The 18,660-nt window shown below is 46.6% G+C and overlaps 1 protein-coding gene across 1 annotated transcript in view; it reads right to left on the bottom strand.

Annotated features, from left to right (window-relative positions):
• The window catches only part of KCNN3 (potassium calcium-activated channel subfamily N member 3), a gene marked incomplete at both ends in the record, with an annotated part of 146,929 nt that overhangs the window by 39,121 nt on the left and 89,148 nt on the right, over positions 1-18,660 (bottom strand). The window contains one exon of the mRNA XM_084243765.1: positions 17,426-17,844. Within this exon, the coding sequence (XP_084099891.1) occupies positions 17,426-17,844 (419 nt within the window). The remainder of the gene's footprint in view (positions 1-17,425; positions 17,845-18,660) is intronic.

Below are 18,660 nucleotides of genomic sequence, written 5' to 3'. Positions count from 1 at the left end.
GGTGGAAGTCAGCCTGTTCTGCTCCCCACTCTGTCTCTGGTGAATCCTTTCACACATACACATACCCCACCCCGCACCTCTAGCCTGTACCCCAGTTCTTGTATGCATACATAAATAAATCTTTTAAAAAAACAAAACCACCTACAACTTTCCCTGTCTGCACTGGCCCTGAGCTTCTGGCTCACTGACCTCTCCAAGGCTCCATTCTCTAATTTCTCAAATGGGGAATCACTCCTGCCTGCTTCCCAGAGCACTGGGACTGTGGGACAGCCAAGAAGTAAGACTGTTCCTTATTTCTTCAAAAAGAATGACGGGTGGTGCAAGGGGTTAAGATGCAACCCTATGAAGCTGTCCACAGCCACCACAGCATGAGTTCAATTCCTGGCCAGGGAGCTGTCCACATGGCACAGCAGACCTCTCCTGACTCACCCGCTGCTCCCCTCAGCAGTGTATTTCGATCAATCTGCCTGTTCTGCTCCCCGCTCTGTCTCTGGTGAATCCTCTCAGCCCCCGCACCTCTGTCCTGTACCCCAGTTCTTGTATGCATAAATAAATAAATCTTTAAAAAAAAATAGAGTGACTAACCTCCCGCAAGTGCTGACCACCACAGGAGCAAGCAGTCATCCTCTCACAGACCTGCCATCTGCTGGGGAGAGACTTACACAGGCAACTTCACAGTGGGGGAGTCACCCCACTGCAGGGCCTGAGTTTCCCCTCAATAAAAGGGAAACAATACTACCAAAGTTCACTGTGAGGGTTAAATTGGATGGTGATGTGATGGCGTGAGGGCTCTCTCCTCCTCCAGCCTGAGGTCATCCTGAACTGGGCTCCCGAGACCCTGGCTGGGCCTTGCCAGCCCTTGGGCTTTGCCTAATTTGGCCACAGTGACAGTCTGGCAACCTCAGGAGGGTACAGTCTAATTTCTTAAATAATGAAAAGCCTTAAGACATATTTATTCCCTGAATAAAATCCACAGTTGAAATTATAAACAAGAACAAAACAAATTAAGAATGCTGGTAACTAAGTGGGAGCAATTTCATGTGTTAAACTTGACAAAATAATTACAAAGCTACTACCCAGTTAACATTCACATTTACTTAACTCCTTAAGTTGGACAGTATAGGGGTCTGCTTTATTAATTCTGATAAATCATTTCCAGAAAAAGTCTAGCCAGTTTCCAAACGGTGCCCCCCGGCCCCCAACCCTCAGCCCCAAGCTGCCCTGTGGCATTCAAGGACAAGAGGGCATTTCCACCTGTACCCACTCATGGGAAGTAACTTCCCAATAAAATTCGCTGGCTTTCCATGGCACCAATTACAATATCTGTCTAGGTACCCGAGAGATGCCCTGAAACAAATTATAAAATGACCCGACAACCCAAACTGAAAGGAAAACTGAATTCGCTTTGCACTTTATGCTCTTTCTCCTTTGGCTCCAGCACAGTCACATAAGACAACTCTCTGATTTAACAAGTACTCTGAGAGTGCTGCAGCAAGCAGTCAAGATCAGGGGTCCCAGGTCCCCACTTACCACGCACTTCAGGGGGGCTGAGCAATCACTGAGACCGGTTGAGTCCCGTGTCTCAGCAGAGTGGGACTCTGGACCTGCCCTGCCTGCTCACTTCCTGGGCCCCGTGGGAGAAGCGGACGAGCATGAGACCCATGTTTTATGGTTCCCAACTTTTCGTGCCTGTTCTGGTTAGAACTTCACAACCCACCTAGGCAGTAGGTAAGACGGGTTTACCTCTCCCATCTCCAGATAAGGAGGAGGAGGTCCAGGGAAAGAAAGGACCTGGTGTTTGTCCAGAACCAGCTGCAGTCACGGGCACTTATTTCATAGGGTGACTTGCCTGTGGTCCATTATTAACCTTAGGCTGTGAGCACAGGTGCTCTGATTTCAGGTGCCATGGCTTCCAATTCTGTAGGCAACACAACCTTACATTGAGAAATGTGTGGTATTACAATCTTTGCTAATCTTATTAAAAATGAACCAAAATGATTTTATCATGGGTCGGCAGGGTTCAGGCCATAGAGGGTCTTCTAAAGGAAGCAACTAGAAATGTTTAGGGGAATAGAATGTATCTAGTGGTAGTATCACTTGAGGCCACAGAAGTAATTCCTATTCTCTGGCGTAAATGCTAGGGATCTGTATCAGCAGGCTGCGGGAAAGATGAATTTGGGAGACATCAGAAAGTAAGAACCATAGAACAAGAACAGAGGGCTGAATAGGGTGCAGAGGGCATAAGGACTATGAATGGTTCTGAGCCCAAGGGATAGTTATGACCCAGAGCCATCCTCCCCTTTTTCATTAGTAAGAGAACTCAGGAATGAGCAGTGGCTACTAATAATATAGCTATTATCCAGTCAGGTGAATGAACAATGGATATGAATAGAAATACCATGTGTTACTTCTGGGAAATGTCTTTAAAGAGAAAGAACATGCTTGTTTTGTCCCTTTTTCCCTCCTGATGCCAAGAAGGTAGATGCAGTGGCTGGAACCCCAGTGGCCTTCTTGAACCATGAGGAAGAGGTCATGTTCCACGGTTCAGTCCACAAGGGAGAAAGAGCCAGGGTTCCTGACGCCAGCAAGCATCTGGTCTATCTTTGCATAACAAAGATATTTGTTTAATCTATTTTGTTTAATCTACTGTTATTTTCGGTTGCCTGACACCTGCAGCCAAAAATTAATACTAAGTGATAACATTTCTGAGCAAAAGAAGACAAAAACAGAGAAACAGAGAAATTAGGGCCAGCAAGATGAGTTTGAACATAGATGCCTAGCACTCGGTGCATGAGAGCATGACTATAAACTCTTAGGCTGCTCCCTATGATGCATTTAGGAACCTGACGCTGCCACTGTCACCCTCCACCCTCCTAAGTCACTATTTTCTCCTGCCTGGCCCTCTACAATGGCCTCCTAACTCATCCTCCGGGAACACTCTCCACGAAGATGCTAGTGATAGTCTCAGAACGAACCAGATTATATTGCTCTCCTGTTTAAAACACTTCAGAGGCTTCCCACTGCATATGACCTCAACCCCTTCACAGCCTACAGGGCCCCACTATCCACCTCCTGCCAGTCACCTGCCCATCCAGTCCTCTCTCTTTCCATTACTCCATGTACCATGCTCTTCGCCAGCTCAGGGCATTTGTACATGCTGTTTCCTTTCCCTCTGTTCTTCATGCTGGTCCCTCTTCTTGGCATGCCCATGTCCTTCATCTGTAAATTGCTCCTTTCTTCTCGCGCTTCAGGACTCAGCCGAAACATACCTTCTCCAGAGAGCCCTTCCAAGCAGCTCCTAGCTGAACAGGATCCCTCTCCAATCCCAGTGCTTTTTTTTTTTTTTTTTTTTAAATTATGGCAACCTTGCTTTTCCTCCTTCACAGTATTTATCATAGATTTGAAATTATATACTATTTGTTTCTTTACTCATTATCAGTCTTCTCTGGTTGACTATAAGCCCCATGAGGAAAAAAGTAATGGGTATTTTACTCTCTAAGGTATATTTAATTGTTAATATAGTGCATGGTGAAAAGTAAACCCCCATAACTATTAATGACATTATTATTATTTAGCATGCCATTTGCATGAGAACTGTACTGCTCAGGGGAGAGGCTTGACTTGAGGCATGGATGTGTTCTTGGGAGAGTGGGGGCATTCTCTGGAGGCAAGCGTGACAGAGGGAAATGGCAGCAGGATGAGAAAGTGCAGACGAGGATATGGTGGAGGAAAGAAGGGGCTGGGAAGGCCGCAAGTGGGAGGGGTGCAGGGCATGGGCGAGGCAGTCTCAGAACCGGGTATTCCAACAATACCTGTTTGAAGATCTGCAAGAACCTAATAAACCACTGCTTTCATCATCGGCAAAATTAAAGGGAGAAAGGACCCCCTACCCAGGCCCTTAATAATACTGGGAACAGGACACAAGCCTCTGACTTAAGAGTCCTACCTGGCCCCGGTGTGGCTTAACACCCTTCTGTCCTTAACTCAGCTGTAACGCCCATCAGGCGGTGGGCTTCAGCGCGAGAGGTGCCAGTCACTCCCAGAGCTGAGGCTACGCAGAGCCTTTGCAGCTGTATTGAGCAAAAGTTAACAATAGAGCAGGGCTGTAAAGGGGACTGTCAGAAGTGCAAACCTAAACAGAAATGTGTCTCGCTTCCTGATTTCCAGGCCGTTGCGCCTGTTCTGGGAGCCCTTGCCCAGCCTGCAGCCACTCTCAGGCTGCATTAAAAGGAGAAACCAAGAAAACGGGAGGCTGCCTAACACCTGGGGCACTGTGTTCAGTCTGGGGCCTCCTCCTTGTGGGGAAACTGATGACCAGGGAGGAGGCTGAGCAAAAGAGTAGAGACTTGTGAGGACTTATTAAAGTGGTTTGAGGCCACTAGTTTGGAGAAAACAAAAATCTGTTCTTAAATATCTAAGGTGCCTCCAGTAGAAGAGAGAATACCAGCCTGCCTCACTGGCCACTCACCTTGTGCAAACTGCTTTACTCTGTGCTAAGGGTTTTTGTGAGTCATGCCATTTCCCAGTTTGTCCTGAGGCCTAGCTTGCCCAGGGCCACCTGCTAACAGCAGCAGGTGCCAGGACCTAAGCCCCATCTGCCTAGATGGCTACAGTTTAACCACTGGGAATCACCATCCAAGAGTGAGGGGCAACCACAGTCCCCATGTACCTGCGGAGTATTGCCTGTGTTGCTGGAACTGCTTTTGTGTGGATACCGAAAAGTTAGGACCTAAAATGAGAACCACAAGGAGACATATTTTTAAATGCTATCAGGAACCTATTTCTAAGCCAGTGCTACCTGCAGATGGATTGGTCTTTTAAAGTGGCACATTTCCGTCGCAGTGGTCAGTAATGGCTGTGTGGCAGGCTAAGGACATGGGCAATGTAAACAGTGTGACCAAGAGCCAAACTGGCTCTTACCTGCTGCTCATGTGTGTTGGCTCAGCTGAAACATGTTCAGAATTTTCAGAAGACGTTTTACTGACTAGGCTTTGTGGCCCCTCTATTTTGGGGGTGTCAGAGCTCATCCAGCCTGTCTCAGCGAGTCTGGGCCTGTTGGAGCAGCCTACAGGCATTGTTAGCATACAGATCCCATGAGCCTCTTGGGAGAATAAAATGGCCAGCCAGGTGGGTTAGGGTTGGTGCGTCCCCCCTTCCCAAGCCATCAAGGGACTGTGGTTGCCCCTAAACTCCTGGGCAGCGCACAGAGGAAATAGGCATCTAGACAGAGTGGGGGCGGGGAGAGTAGGGCTGCTCAATGAGGTGTCACTTGGAGTATAGAATGTTCTCACCCACATTCCCTCCCAGCCCTGCCTCTGGGGGCCTGGGCCAAGTCTCAGAGGATGGAGGGGTCTGTATTAAATGGAAGGAGAAGATCATGCATGGGATCCTCCAGCAGAAGCAGGACTCCACGCAGTGGAGTAGAGAAGAGAGTACACGGGAGGTGACTGGGCCACTGAACACATGGGCAGGCTCCAGGTGGGGGCCAGCGTCCGCTGGTCATGCCTACACTCAGATGCGGGGCACAGTGCACTGCACACGTGGGAAAATGGAAAAGTTGACAGAATGTGGATTTTCAGTCTTGACTAATGTCAGTCCACAAATAGATGAGGCTGATGTGATTTACGGAAACCCCTCCCTTTCCCTCAACTCCCCCAAGGGCTCCCAGCATTATAGGAATTTTGTTACTGTCTCCTCCCATTGGCACAGCCCTGGTTAGGGGTCTTGGGGGTGGAGAGATTAAGCCCAAAGTTATCCATGATAAGCAGCTCCTTCCCTACATCCAGTAGAGTGCTTGCTATGTGCTAGAGAACAGGAAGATGCCCATTCCAGCTTCTTCCTGCAGGACTTCATTCACTCAGATCCTCACCAAGAAAGGAAGATCGTTGCAGCTGGAGAGACCCGGCACTTAGCTGGGTCCCCCTAAGGCAGAAATCCTGAATGCAAAGAAATTGGTGACTTCCCAGCAGAGACAGTGGATCAAAACTGAGGGTTTAGTGTCTCACCAGCTCGTAGTAATTTGGGGACTGACTGGACTGGAAAAGTGGCATGGCTCCTCATGCATTATGGAGTTCCCTTTGCACACACGGTGCCAAAATTAGTGCTTCAGAACGTTATTTTTACTGAAATCTTCCTCATTTGCCCACTTCTTGATTCTTCTGGGGTGTCATTCCTTAATTATAATATAATACAAATAATAAATTATTATCTAACATAAATAAAAACAAGAAACTAGTCATAAATTAATGATTTCTCTGTCAAGGCACAAAAATACTGCAAATGAGAAAGAGGGAAGAATTGTGAAATTAAAAATAACAAAGAGACAAGGGGCTGTGAGGGAGGATGGAGGGGGCATGTAAACACGCACGTGAAGTCAGAGTTGGAGCGCTACTAGAGATGAGGTTGAAGCAGCCCTGGGGCAGAGAAGCCAGCCCCAGGTCTTAAGGGGGCCCCAGCACCCGGCACCCCATCGCGCTGCGCTGGACCAGCAGCCCAGGCGGGATACTCCTCTGCGGCCCGCCCTGTCCGTGCAGACCCCGCCCACCGGCCCCCACCTGTGCACCTGCAGCCGGGCGTCCTGCGCCCCCTGGCGGAGCCCCGCCCAGGTTACCACCCGGTCCCTGGCCTTGGCGGCGCGGGAACTACCTGCCAACGCGAGGTTTTAATGGCGTGGACCTCCAAAGCCAGTGCTGAATAACTAATAGCGTTGTGCCTCCCCGTACCTCCCCCATGGATCTTTTTCTGCCCCCATGCCGGCTCTAGGCCTTCCCATAATCGTCGGCGGCCACAGAGGGGCTCTAAGCGACACACCTGCCTGGGGCCTAGACTCCCTTGATCGCCCCTGCCCTGTCCCCTAAGCCCACTGGCTACTCGGTAGGAGAGGCAGTCCTTCAGGCAGGAACTTGCATCGCGCTGTTCTGAGGCTTTTATTTCTCAAAACTGAGCCCTCCAACTTTATTTTCCCAGCCCTGTTGATTTAAAACACGAATTCCTGTGGCAGACGAAAAGAGGGATTTTTGAGACAAAACGAATGCTACCTCTTTCCATTAGAAAAACAAATACATATATTAAGTCATGCATCGTTGTTGTAGAAAATACAGTAAAATGTAATGAAAAAAATCACGTGTAACATCCCAAAGAGAAAACAACTTCATATTTACATAATTTCCCCCCAAATTTTCTATGCATATATTATCTTCCTATTACTATTATCTATGTATTTTTAGTTGGTAACATCTTCTATAATACTATTTGGTGTGCTCTTTTTTTCAAATCACACCTTTTTTTTTCTTACCTTATGATAATCTTCAAAATGTTAATTTTTTAAATTGCTGCCTAACTACTAATCCTATGGGTGTGCTGGACCTGATTTAATTGTTTAAATCCTGGGCATTTACTTGGTTTCTGATTCTCTGCTACTGAGAAGGGCATTGTGCTCAAGAGTCTTGACATAAACTGATGATTCCATTAGAATAGCTTCCTAGAAGGAGAATTACTGGGTTAAACTTATAAACTTGTACAGGCTCCCAGGACACACTCTTAAATTGTTTTCCAGAAAGGTGGTGCAATTTTCCTTCCTGCCATTATGGTGAAACAATCTTCCTGCCCTATCACCACCAATAACAACTTTCGCCAGCACTGAATTATATTTATTTAAATTTTTGTCAGTTCCAGAAAAAAAAATTAATTCTCCTAGTTTTAATTTGCAGCTCTAGTGAGGCTGAACATGTGTGTGTGTGTGTTTCATTTTATTGGATTTTTATATTTCTTTCAACTTTATTTTCTCAGCCCTGTTGATTTAAAACATGAGTTTGTGGTTGTCTGTTTTTATTTTCAGCCTCTTTTTAATGAGATGAGTTTCTCTGATTGGTTTCCAAGACTTCTTTGTAGAATAGGGATATTTACCTCTAGTCATGTTTGTGAAAATAGTTTTCCTAGTGTAACATTTGCTTTTAAAATAATTGTGCTATTTTTTGAAGGACAAGAATCTAAAAATGTGTATCTGATGGAATCAGATGGACCAGTCTTTTCCTTCTTGTTCTCATCTGAGGTTTTGCTTAATAGTTCTTCCCCATCTCAGAACTTGTTTGTGGTTTCTTCCTTTACATCTGGTTCTTTTTTTTTTTTTTTAAATATTTATTTATTTATTTATACAAGCACTGGGTACAGTCAGAAGCATGGGAGGGTAAGAGAATTCACCAGAGCCAGAGTGGGGAACAGAACAGGCAGACTGACAAAATACACTGCTGAGGGGAGCAGCGGGCAAGACAGGAAAGGTCTGTCGCGCCATGTGGGACCCTTGCTGGAGTCCCGGGATCGAACTGGCGCTGCAGAGGCTGTGGGCAACTTCACAGCCCAGCGCTCAACTGCTGCGCCACCAGGGGAGGCCCACATCTGGTTCTTTAATTCACGTGGAATTTATTCTGGTGGCTGGTGAGAAGTAGGATTCTAATTAGATTTTTCATCCAAGTATCCAATATTATTAACATTTATTGAATAATATTGCTTCCTAATTGGTTTTCTTTCTCATGTGGGGTCTTACATATGGGTTTATTTCAGGATTTTCCATTGGGTTTCACTGATGTGTCATTAGTGATTTTTCAGTAACACAAAGGGATTTATTTATCTTAGTTTTATAATACATTTTAATATCTTGCAGAGAAAGCCCCCCTTAATGGTTTCTTTCAAAAAAGAAAGCTAACTTATTCTCACTTATTTATTGAATCATTCTCAGAATCAGTAATTTCCTCTTAAAATTTCTAGTTTTATATTTTCTCACTTTTTCTTGATTACATTTATTAGAAGTTGGTATCTTTTGATACCATGTGTTAAAAGTGATCTGGTTTTATTAGATTTGATTATTTATATTAGAAATTGGTACCTTGGATTTATCAGTTCTGTTTTTGTTCTTTTAAATTCATTAATTCCTGGCCTTATCTTTGTTATAAACTTAATCTGTTCTCCTGAAGTTTATTTTGTTCTTCTAATAAATTCCATTTATTTTCATGCTTCATTTTTTTAAAAAATGAAAAACTTGCAGGATTCATTTTTCATCTGATTACAATTTGGTCACACCCGGAGTTTTGATCTATGGAGTTAATACTGTTGTAATTTTCTAAATAGTCTTTAAGGGTAGTTTTGAAAAATTCTTTCTGGCCAAGTTGTAATTGAGATTGTTTAAAAGTCACTCCCAAAAAGTTTCCTTTTAATTGTAGTTTTATGGCCTCATGTTTGGAAAATATACCCGAGATTTCTGCCCCTGGTGTTTTGAAACTTGTGGTCAAGAAGTTAATCAATTTTTGTCGATGTTCCATGGACACTTAAAAAAAAGATGCATTATTTGTTTATGGGCTGCCAAGTTCAACATTTATCAGTTAATGAAAACATTTAATAATTCAAATCCTCAGGCTCCTTATTTATTTGTTTTTTCATAAGAGTTTACAGTTTTATGGCGTATAGTATTTTTACCCTATTAAGTGGTTCCTTTAGACCATTTAATGATTTCTGCTTTGAATTCAACTTGGCTTAAAATGAGAATTTCTACTCAATTGCCCTTAAGTTTGTACTTACCTAATAAACCTTTGCTATTCATGTATTTTTCTGGGTCCCTCCATTTTAGGTACCTCCTTTGTAAACAGCACAAAATTAAATTTTGCTTTTAAATCCTATCTAAGTAAGAGGCTTTGTCTTCTAATAGGAGAGGTAAATTAAATTATGTTGATTGTTATAAATTTTAAGTTCAGTTTTCTTTCATCTTGTTTCATGCTTTGTTTTTAAATCCTTCCTTTCTGCTTCCTTTATTTTTCTGTCTCTGATGTTGTTTGTGTCTCATCCAGGGATGTGGAAAGTGCACACTTTCAGAGCAGGGAAAAGTATTGGGTCTAGGGTCTACCAAACCCCAGGTTTGTTGTGACCCTTAGCACATTGCTTAAACTCTCCGTGCCTTCATTTTCTCTCATGTGGAATGGACATAATAACAGTCTCCCCATACTTCACAGAACTGTGGTTGGATTAAGTGAAATAATACCTGGCTGATGCAATTGTTATCACAATTGTTACAGTTTGAAAATTCTAACCATAGTTAACTTTAGGTTTAAAAAATGATTTAAACTACATTTCCCTAATTATTAAAAGCAAATGATAAGGCTTTTAAAATTCTCTTCTATGTACATGATGAATTTGACATGCTTTTACTAATCCTTTCTAGCCTCCTCTCAACTCTTTAATCTGAAGATTTGCAACCACTAATTATTATGAAATTCTTGTTTTTATTTCATACCTCTACTCTTTCCAGAATCTACCTTTTCTTTGACATTAGAATTTGATTTTACAGGGCCTCCCTGATAGTGCAAGGGGTTAAAACACAACATATGGAGCTGTCCGCAGCCACTGCAGCACGAGTTCAATCCCCAGCCAGGGAGCTACCCACATGACACAGCAGACCTCTCCTGTCTCAGCCGCTGCTCCCCTCAGCAGTGATTTCAGCCGATCTGCCTGTTCTGTTCCCTACTCTGTCTTGGGTGAATCTTCTCACCCCCCACAACTCTGGCCTGTACCCCAGTTCTTGTATGCATAAATAAATAAATCTTAAAAAAAAAGAATTTGATTTTACAATCATGCTTACTATCATCTTTCTTTCATACGGTTCTACTATTAGGATCTTAACTGTGACTCATCTGTTGGTCAGCTGGTGTACAAACTCCCCAAAAAGTGTAGGCTGAGTCCATTAAACTCCAAGAGTGACTTTTGTTCCTTTCTAGTTGCCTCATGTGAATGACACAAATGTCCCAATGTCTCCTGGAGCTCAGGGTCCTGCTCTGTTTCCTGTGTCTTTTCAGGACTATTTAACTTTATAATTTAGTAGATTTTCAAAAAATAAAATTTCATCCATTCTAACTGGGGAACAGGAAATCTTTTTTGAGCTGCTTAACCTCCCAACCCCTCCTGTTACAGAGCAACCCTCTGTTACAGAGCAACCCCAATACAAAACGGGGTGCCTGACTGTGGGCCTCACCCACACGCTTAAAGGGGACTTATTAATGCTAAACTGCAGACACACACAAAAGGTTGATAAAAGGTTTATTTACAAGGGAAGGGGAAATGGGGAAATGAATAACTCAGGGAGAAAAAGGGGGACATAAATTTGTAAATGCGTCCTATTACTCCTTCCGCTGACCTGGAATCCCAGTGACCCGGGCAGCTGGCGAAAAACCTAGCACGCTGCATGGCCTAGAGGGTGACCCCTGGCCACATGGCCAGTTAAACACTCAAACCAAAAGCCTCGTTGCTTAACATCACCCTCAGGTCCTCGCAACCTTCCCTTTGGTGATCATGGGGTTTGTAGTTCCCAGGGTCTTGATGGAGTCGGGGTGGAGTCCACAAAGCCTGCACGGAGTTTGCTCAGGACATCCTTTCCCCCTAACACTCCGATTCGCCAGTTCTGGAAAAGTTTTTTTCATATCTGTCCTTGATTATGCTTTTACCCAAATTATTCTGGTTTCTTCCTACAAGATAACGGATTCTTGGATTTAACCGCAATTCTGTAGCCTCCAATTCTGCCTTATCCAACCTCCTCTCTCATCTTTGTTCGACCCCTCTGAGAGAACTTTAAGTTTGTCCTTTACCTTCCACATCTTTAAAAACCCAGTGCCCCTGATGTGGATTTTTCCTTCTTCCTAAGATAATGCTAGCTTTCTGGAACCCTATGGTTAAGTGATCCAGATATGTTTTCACTTCATAGTTGTCTGCTGTTCGCTAGCGGAGAGATCACATCTCCTAGCACCCAGTATGTGTGCCCAAGAATCTTCCAATCTTGCTTTTTGCTTCTCTTGATTAAACATTGTTCTGCATCTTCAGAATTATTTACTTCCTCTTTCTTAATGGTGCTGGTTGGTTTCAAAGGCTTCCCACCTCCCCCCAGTGCCCCTCCTTCTTCCTCACACCCCCCCACCCCCCACACTTGCATTCTGCCTCAGACCAGGAGTCGTCTATCTAGAGCTGGCAGCAGAGTTAGGTGCTCCTCTGCCCTCAGGGCTGCTGACTTCTCATTTCTCCAGGTAGAGGGGAGGGGTCGTGGGCCTACAGGCTTCATTCAGTGGCAGGACATGTCCCTGTCCTCATTCACTATAATCATGGCTGTTTCAGTCAAGAACAGGCCCCATCTACAGCAGCGGTCACCTTGGGCTGTACCATACAGCCTAGGCTGTATCCACTAGGTTTGTCAGCATCACCATGAAATCACCTAAGGAAGCTTTTTATAGCATGGCTGTGGTTAGCAGAACACCGGTGGTTTGCAAACATTTTAAATCATGGACCCCTATCAGTGAACATTTTTTGAGTGTGAGCCCTCCCCCTGCTCCATGTATATTTATTATAAATTGTACATCTGCCTCATGGTCTACCTGCATATTAAATGTTAGTAAAGCTTAAGGTTTTTTAGATAAAAATAACTACGAGTACAAGTTCTGGCACTTCTTCCCGTCACCCCAGTTGCTGCTATGCTATTCCATGTTGGAGGTTGTGCTATTCCATGTTGGAGGTTGTGCCGCAAATGGAAGGGGCCCGTGAGGAGTCACGGCCTGGGAAACCACGGCCTGTGCCCCATTGCTCTCAGCTCTTTCTTAGATTGAGGTCCCCTGCCAGAGTTGGTGGAGGTTGTGGGAAAGAGATGGGGTGGGGCAGGAGGGAACTGTTGGCGCTCCCTGAACTCTGGCTGGTGCAGACCTGGATGTCCAAGATGGGCAGAGAAGAGGGAGGGAGGAAGGCTTTTTCTCTTTTTTACAATGGGAAGGTAGCTCTGTTTTAGTCAGAGAATGGCCCGATGATTATTTTCCTCCCATTCCAGAGCCAGGTCTCTGAACCAAATTTCTCATTAAAATATCAATATGTCATGATAGCTGGAAATTCACACCATCACTATCAAATACCTAAGCCAGCCTGTGAGCAGAACCTGGTGCCTCAGGAGAGAAGCGCCCAAAGGGAGTCAGTCCATTCAAGAGGCTGGAAGGTCATTTACAAAACCTGGCTGGGGATCACAAGACAGCCCACTCCATCACTGTGATGGGAGGCCCTGCAGCTCTTCCCAGGGAGATAAACATCCCAATGCGAGCTGGCAGGCCTCCGCTCAGGCATGCCAGGAAAGCCCACTTCCCAACCTGCTGCCGTTTGTCCCGGGGGCCTCGGATGGTCTCTCCACCAGCAAGGCTGCCTGGCATGTGACAGTGTTTAATGAGGAGCTTCCTCAGATGGGCTCTGGGAGGCCTGTGGGAGGTGGGCACACAGCCAGGAGAATCCCAGAGAATGCCGAGTGCCACAACTGTCAGCCTCAGAACCTATGATGTAATGCCGTGCTGGGGCCCAAGGAAAATAAGTCCGCTGTTGTCTCTGCCCTCCTGCCAGCTAGGCCAGCCCCTCCCCCGCCGTTGCAGGCTGTCCTAGGTGATCACTAACTCCCTCTCCCTCCTCGGGAGGAAGAAATATGAAAAACCTTATGGTCACATAAAAGTCAACCCCAGATATGAGATATGTCTTTTAAAATGTGTCTTGCTGAGGAGGGATTTCCATAGCAACTTCAGAAGTGTGTGTATACAACCAGAGATAAGTCCAGGCTGATGGAAGCCACCTGGAATGTGAACAAGCCCCACTCTGGGCATCAGAGGCAGGAATTTTTCTAGAACCGTCAGGATCCTCTGTGACCTTGTACAAGTCATTTACCTTCTGTTGTCTAAGGGGATGGGTGATCCTCTTAGGCTGGGAGGGACCAGCTTGCCCACAGCACCTTCCCATCCTTGTCTGACCCTGTGGGCCCCAAAGCAGCCCCTGGTTCCAGTGTCCGTACAACTGCCTCTGCCAGTCTTACTTATTATTTGACATTGGGAAAGGACAATTATAATTTAAGCTTGATTCCCTAAGAAATTGCTTGTTCTTGTGAAGAGAAGTACTTTGCCTGATTAGGAAAAAACATACTTATTCACAAATATTTTCAGTTCTGTAGATCATGTTCCTGGGAGTCTCTGAGACACTGAGGTTTGAGTGCGGGAGGCTTTGCAGGGATGCTCTCAGGCTCAGCTGAGGGAAGTAGGCTGGGCAAGAGGAGAAGAAAGCACTGCAAAGTCACAAAGGGGGCCTCCTGCGAAGCCCCCTCGGAGCCTGGGTGCCTGGAGTCCCAGTGAGAGCTGTCCTGCTGGGTCTTTAAACTCCTACACAGACAAGTCATCTGATCCTTGCTGCCCCCAGACAGGGGGCTGAGCTTGACCTGTGCTGAGGCAACTCCCTTCAGCCAGGGCCATTCTTGGAGAGGGGCCCTGCCTCCGCTACACAAGACCAGCTGAGGGAAAGAGAGCTTGGGCCGAGGATGGGGGGAGGAGTGGGCATTGGGGTAGCACATCTGGCATCTGCTACACGCAGGTATGTTTGCATTAACATGAAGTCAGTCCTGCCTGAAGACAGTACGATAAGCTGCTGATGAGCACAGACCTGGGAGGCAGGCAGAACAGCAAGTGTCAATCTCCGTGGCTTTGAGACTCTCAGATCAGGAAAGCCACCAGGAGAGTCTAGGCCACCGTCTCCTTGTTAGTGCAGGTTTTGGCTTGACATGGGGAGACAAACATGAAGTTCAGAGTCAGAATCAATTTCAAATTCTGGCTCCACTTTTAAAGCTGTGGCCCCAGGATTGCTACTTTCTGTCAGTTTCCACAACTGTAAATGGGGAGAGTCGGGGTGCCTCTCTCATAGGTCTAGAGACAGATGACATCTATGAAGCCTTTCCCATAGACCTGGCACAGGGCCAGCCTCCAAGGAACAGGAGCAATGGTGACATCCCCTGTGCTGAACACCCCTCGCACCAGATCTGAGCAGGAGCCTCTGCCCAAAGGGCCAAAGCACAAGAGGAGGGGGACCTTAGGAGAACTGCTTTGCTTGCTGTTTCTCTGGGCCTTTGCCTTGGACTCCTGCTGGGGCTGGAAGGTCATTTCTGCAGAGAAAGTTTTAGTGCTCTGCCGGAGCGGGGTGGCCCAGCCTTGGAGCGCCGCTCAATGGAGAATAAAGAGCAACAGAGCACCTTGCAAACTGTGTGCTTTGAAGCGTGCTTATTTTCCACTAAAAAAAAAAAAATAGTCATTTATACTTGTGAAAGATTCAATAAACAATGAAGCTCACTTGCAAGTACTTTGTTCCATATTCAGTCCATTCGCTCATCTGAAAAATGGGGTGACCAGCCATGTCCAAACAGGGTTGATTTAAGGACATGGAATATTTCAAACATCTTAAAGCATTATGCAAATTCTATTATTCTTATTTTAGGAGACTTTGCTTCAAACAATTAGCAAGGAAACAGGGAAAACACAGGTCTACCTAAGGTAGGAGTTGGTCTGTACTAATGATAAGAAGGCAGTCATAAAGTTCCAAGGACATGAAGGGCTTTCTGTAATTATTATTAATTTCCAGTCTCATTGTATGGCTGTGTACAGTCTCCACTCACACTATCTGTTGGCTTTAACAACAAATCCTGTAAAAGCAGATATTGTTATCCTTAGCTCACAGAGGGACAACATGAGGCCCAGAGAGGCTATGTGACCCACATGACATTGCTCAGCTAAGAGTACTGGGAGGGGCTTGGGGTTGGAACCCAAGTACGTGTTTCATCCACTGCAGATAGTGTCAGTTAACAGAGAAGGTTCAGGAAGCAGCATGGAATGGGGTCCTGCTTAGAGCAGATGTAGCTGTGCCAGCTGCTGAGTGACGGTGGGGGTCTAAGTAGGTGTTATGGTGTGTCCCTGGAGCTTTGTGGCTAAGAAGCGTCTCCCAGAACTGTACTGGTCCTCAGAGACAGGCCCAGCCATCCTTAAGGCCCAGCTGCTGCAGCCGAATGCTCTTAGTTGGACCGTGTACCTGCTGACCAAATACCACAAAGAAATGTCTGCAAATAGAACATCTCAAAATAGGTAGGAAATCTGGTCCAACGTACCCATGGGAGATGTTCTTAAGCTAACCCTCTCCAGACTTCTTTTCCAGCGTTCCCTCGGTTGGGACACAGGTGTGTGGAAGATCCACCAATACAAGGGTGCTAATAAACGAAGGGTGAGTGCTGGGATCCATGTCATTTACACGAGATGCTTGACCAGATCCCTCAACATAAAAAAAAAAAAACTGTAAAAAAACTGTAATGACTGTAAAAATAATCTGTCTCAAATGAATAGTTCTTCCTTCTCTCTCAAGAGATCCTCATTTTAAAATGAGGGGACAGGGCCTCCCTCCCTGGTGGCCTAGGGGTTAAGTCTCAGCGCCATCACCATTATGGCCTGAGTTTCATTCTGTCCATGGAGCTACCTCACATGGCACAGCAGACCTCTCCTGTCTCCCCTCAGCAGTGTATTTCAGTCAATCCACCTGTTCTGCTCCCCACTCTGCCTCTGGTGAATCCTCTCTCCTCACGCACCTCTGGCCTACATCCCAGTTCTTTGATGCAATAAATAAATAAATAAGAAAGTACGCCGAAACCCAGAGAGGTTAAGTGTGTTGTCCAAGTCTCACAGATACTTAGGGGCAGAATTCCAGTTTCCAACCAAAGTATTCAGACTCCGCATGTGGAATCACATTAAAATGAGCACCCAGGGCCAGCTTGAAGGGGGGAAAAGTCACCCAGGGCAGCTTGAGGGTGTCAGAGGAAGGCTGTGGCAACAGTCTCACCCTTGAGACTCATTGATGATGGGTATAAAAGGCTGGCATCAAGTGTTAGAGCCCCAAATTTACTGGGCCCTTTTCTCCCACCAGCCGCTTCTAAGCCACCAACCACCTCGATGTTTTCCAAATGGTGCTCCATGGGTATAGTGCATTAAGGGGCATACAAATCACGGGTGACACTGTAAAATGCAAATCCTATTCAGTAGTTCCTAGGAGAGGCCTGCGATTCTGCACTCTAACAAGTTCCCAGTGAGGTTGCTGTTGCTGGTCTGTGCACCAAACTAGAGTGTCCAGGCATCCATAGCGCTGTACAAGGAAAAGGGTCAGTGCACTGACACTTTTGGGAAAATCTGGACTAAACAAAATTCAACCAGTTTCATTATTGCAGGTCTTCTCGGAGCCTTCGAAATGTTAGTGAGCATCCTTCCTCTCCAGGAGGGAGAGGGAATACAGAAAGCGCAGTGTTATACACGAGAAAAGGTTAACAGATGCTTCCATACACTAGCTTCCCGAGAGAGCGGAAGACGGGGGAATACCAGAAACGCGTTCTTCCCAGCTTACCTTGGTTCCAACGTTCCACCGTTGCAGCTCCTATTCGCCCCAGCTCCTGCCTCCCCTTTTCCGTTTCAGCCTTTGAGGTGTTTGGGGACACGCCAGGCTCCTAAGCAGACCTCCTCCGTCGGCATCCCGACCCCCTGCTCTCCTCCTGTCCCCCCACCCCAGCGCAGCAAGGCTGCGGGAATACCTTTCACACACGCGGACCGTCCAGGCGGCGATGATCCAGAGCGAGATGCTGAACACCAGCAGCACGGTGCCGGGGCAGATGGTCATGAGGGTCTTCATGACGAAGCGGGTGTTGAAGTTGATCTTGTTGAGGGCCCCGATGCTGCGGGAGGAGGCATCGGTGAAGAGCTTGCTGTGAAGCAGCATGACGCGGGCGATCAGGTACAGGCGCAGGAACATGGGGATGGACAGGATGATGTCCACGTCGGCCTCCGCCCGCGAGGGGGTGTAGGAGAAGGCCAGGCGCGCCGTCCAGAAGAACTTGTATTCACCGGGGATGGGGTGGATGGCGCACACCAGCATCTCCAGGCTGATGTAGAGGATGCGTTCGTAGGTCATGGCTATCCGCCAGTCGTCCGCACCATTGTCGATCACGAAGAGCTGGCGGGAACAGAGAGTCCATTAGTGTGGCCAGAACTGAACCCCCACAGCGTGAGGGCGGCAAGGCTGAACCAGGGCAGGGCCTCGTGGGAGGCCTTGCTAGTGCGGAGCGAGTTCTGCCAACAGAGTGGGGGAGACCTGGCTAAGACACACTGCCCTCTAGGCCTCCATTTCCTGCAAATTGCTGATTGCTTCCCAAGGGCCCTTCCTGTTTGCAGGCACACCCAGTCGGGTTGCTTCATGATGAGGAAGAACAGCTCGTCTGTGTTAGAAACAGGTCCCTGACTGGTGCCGGGTTCTGAACTAAGTCCTGAAGGGCACATGAGATTGTTTCCTATGCAAGTGGGCTGCCAGGCACAGCTTCCTGCTGCAGTCAGAGAAGGGACCCATGGTGTTGGCTGGTGCTCAGCCCCCAGACAGCCTTGCTGGGCGTAATGGGGTGAACCCACAAGCCAGACTGCTATGGCTGGATGTTGCCCCTAACATTAACTGGCTCTGTGATTTGGGTACTTTACTGAACCTCTCTGTCCTTCTGTTTCCTCATGTGGGGATGATGGTAATCCCTGCTGCACAGATGTCTCGAGAACGGCCTGGGTTAGTGTAGTGGAGTGCAGAGAATCCTGCCTGACACAGCCCATGGTAAGAATCCGTTACTCTTATTTTGAGCATTAATGGAAGGGGTCTTAGTCTTCCCTAAAATGAAGGTTGGACTTGGTGATGTCTATGCTCCCTTTCAGCCTTAACCTTCTGCAAAGCTGAGATTCGCACTGCCACGCCTTGGGGATGAGCAAAGCAGCTGAAACAAGCCTCTGTTGT

This window comes from Talpa europaea (genome assembly GCF_964194135.1).
Source record: "Talpa europaea genome assembly, chromosome: 9".
NCBI classification, from domain to species: domain Eukaryota; kingdom Metazoa; phylum Chordata; class Mammalia; order Eulipotyphla; family Talpidae; genus Talpa; species Talpa europaea.
The sequence above is the reverse complement of the archived record's forward strand: the minus strand, read 5'-3'. Positions and strand labels throughout refer to the sequence as shown.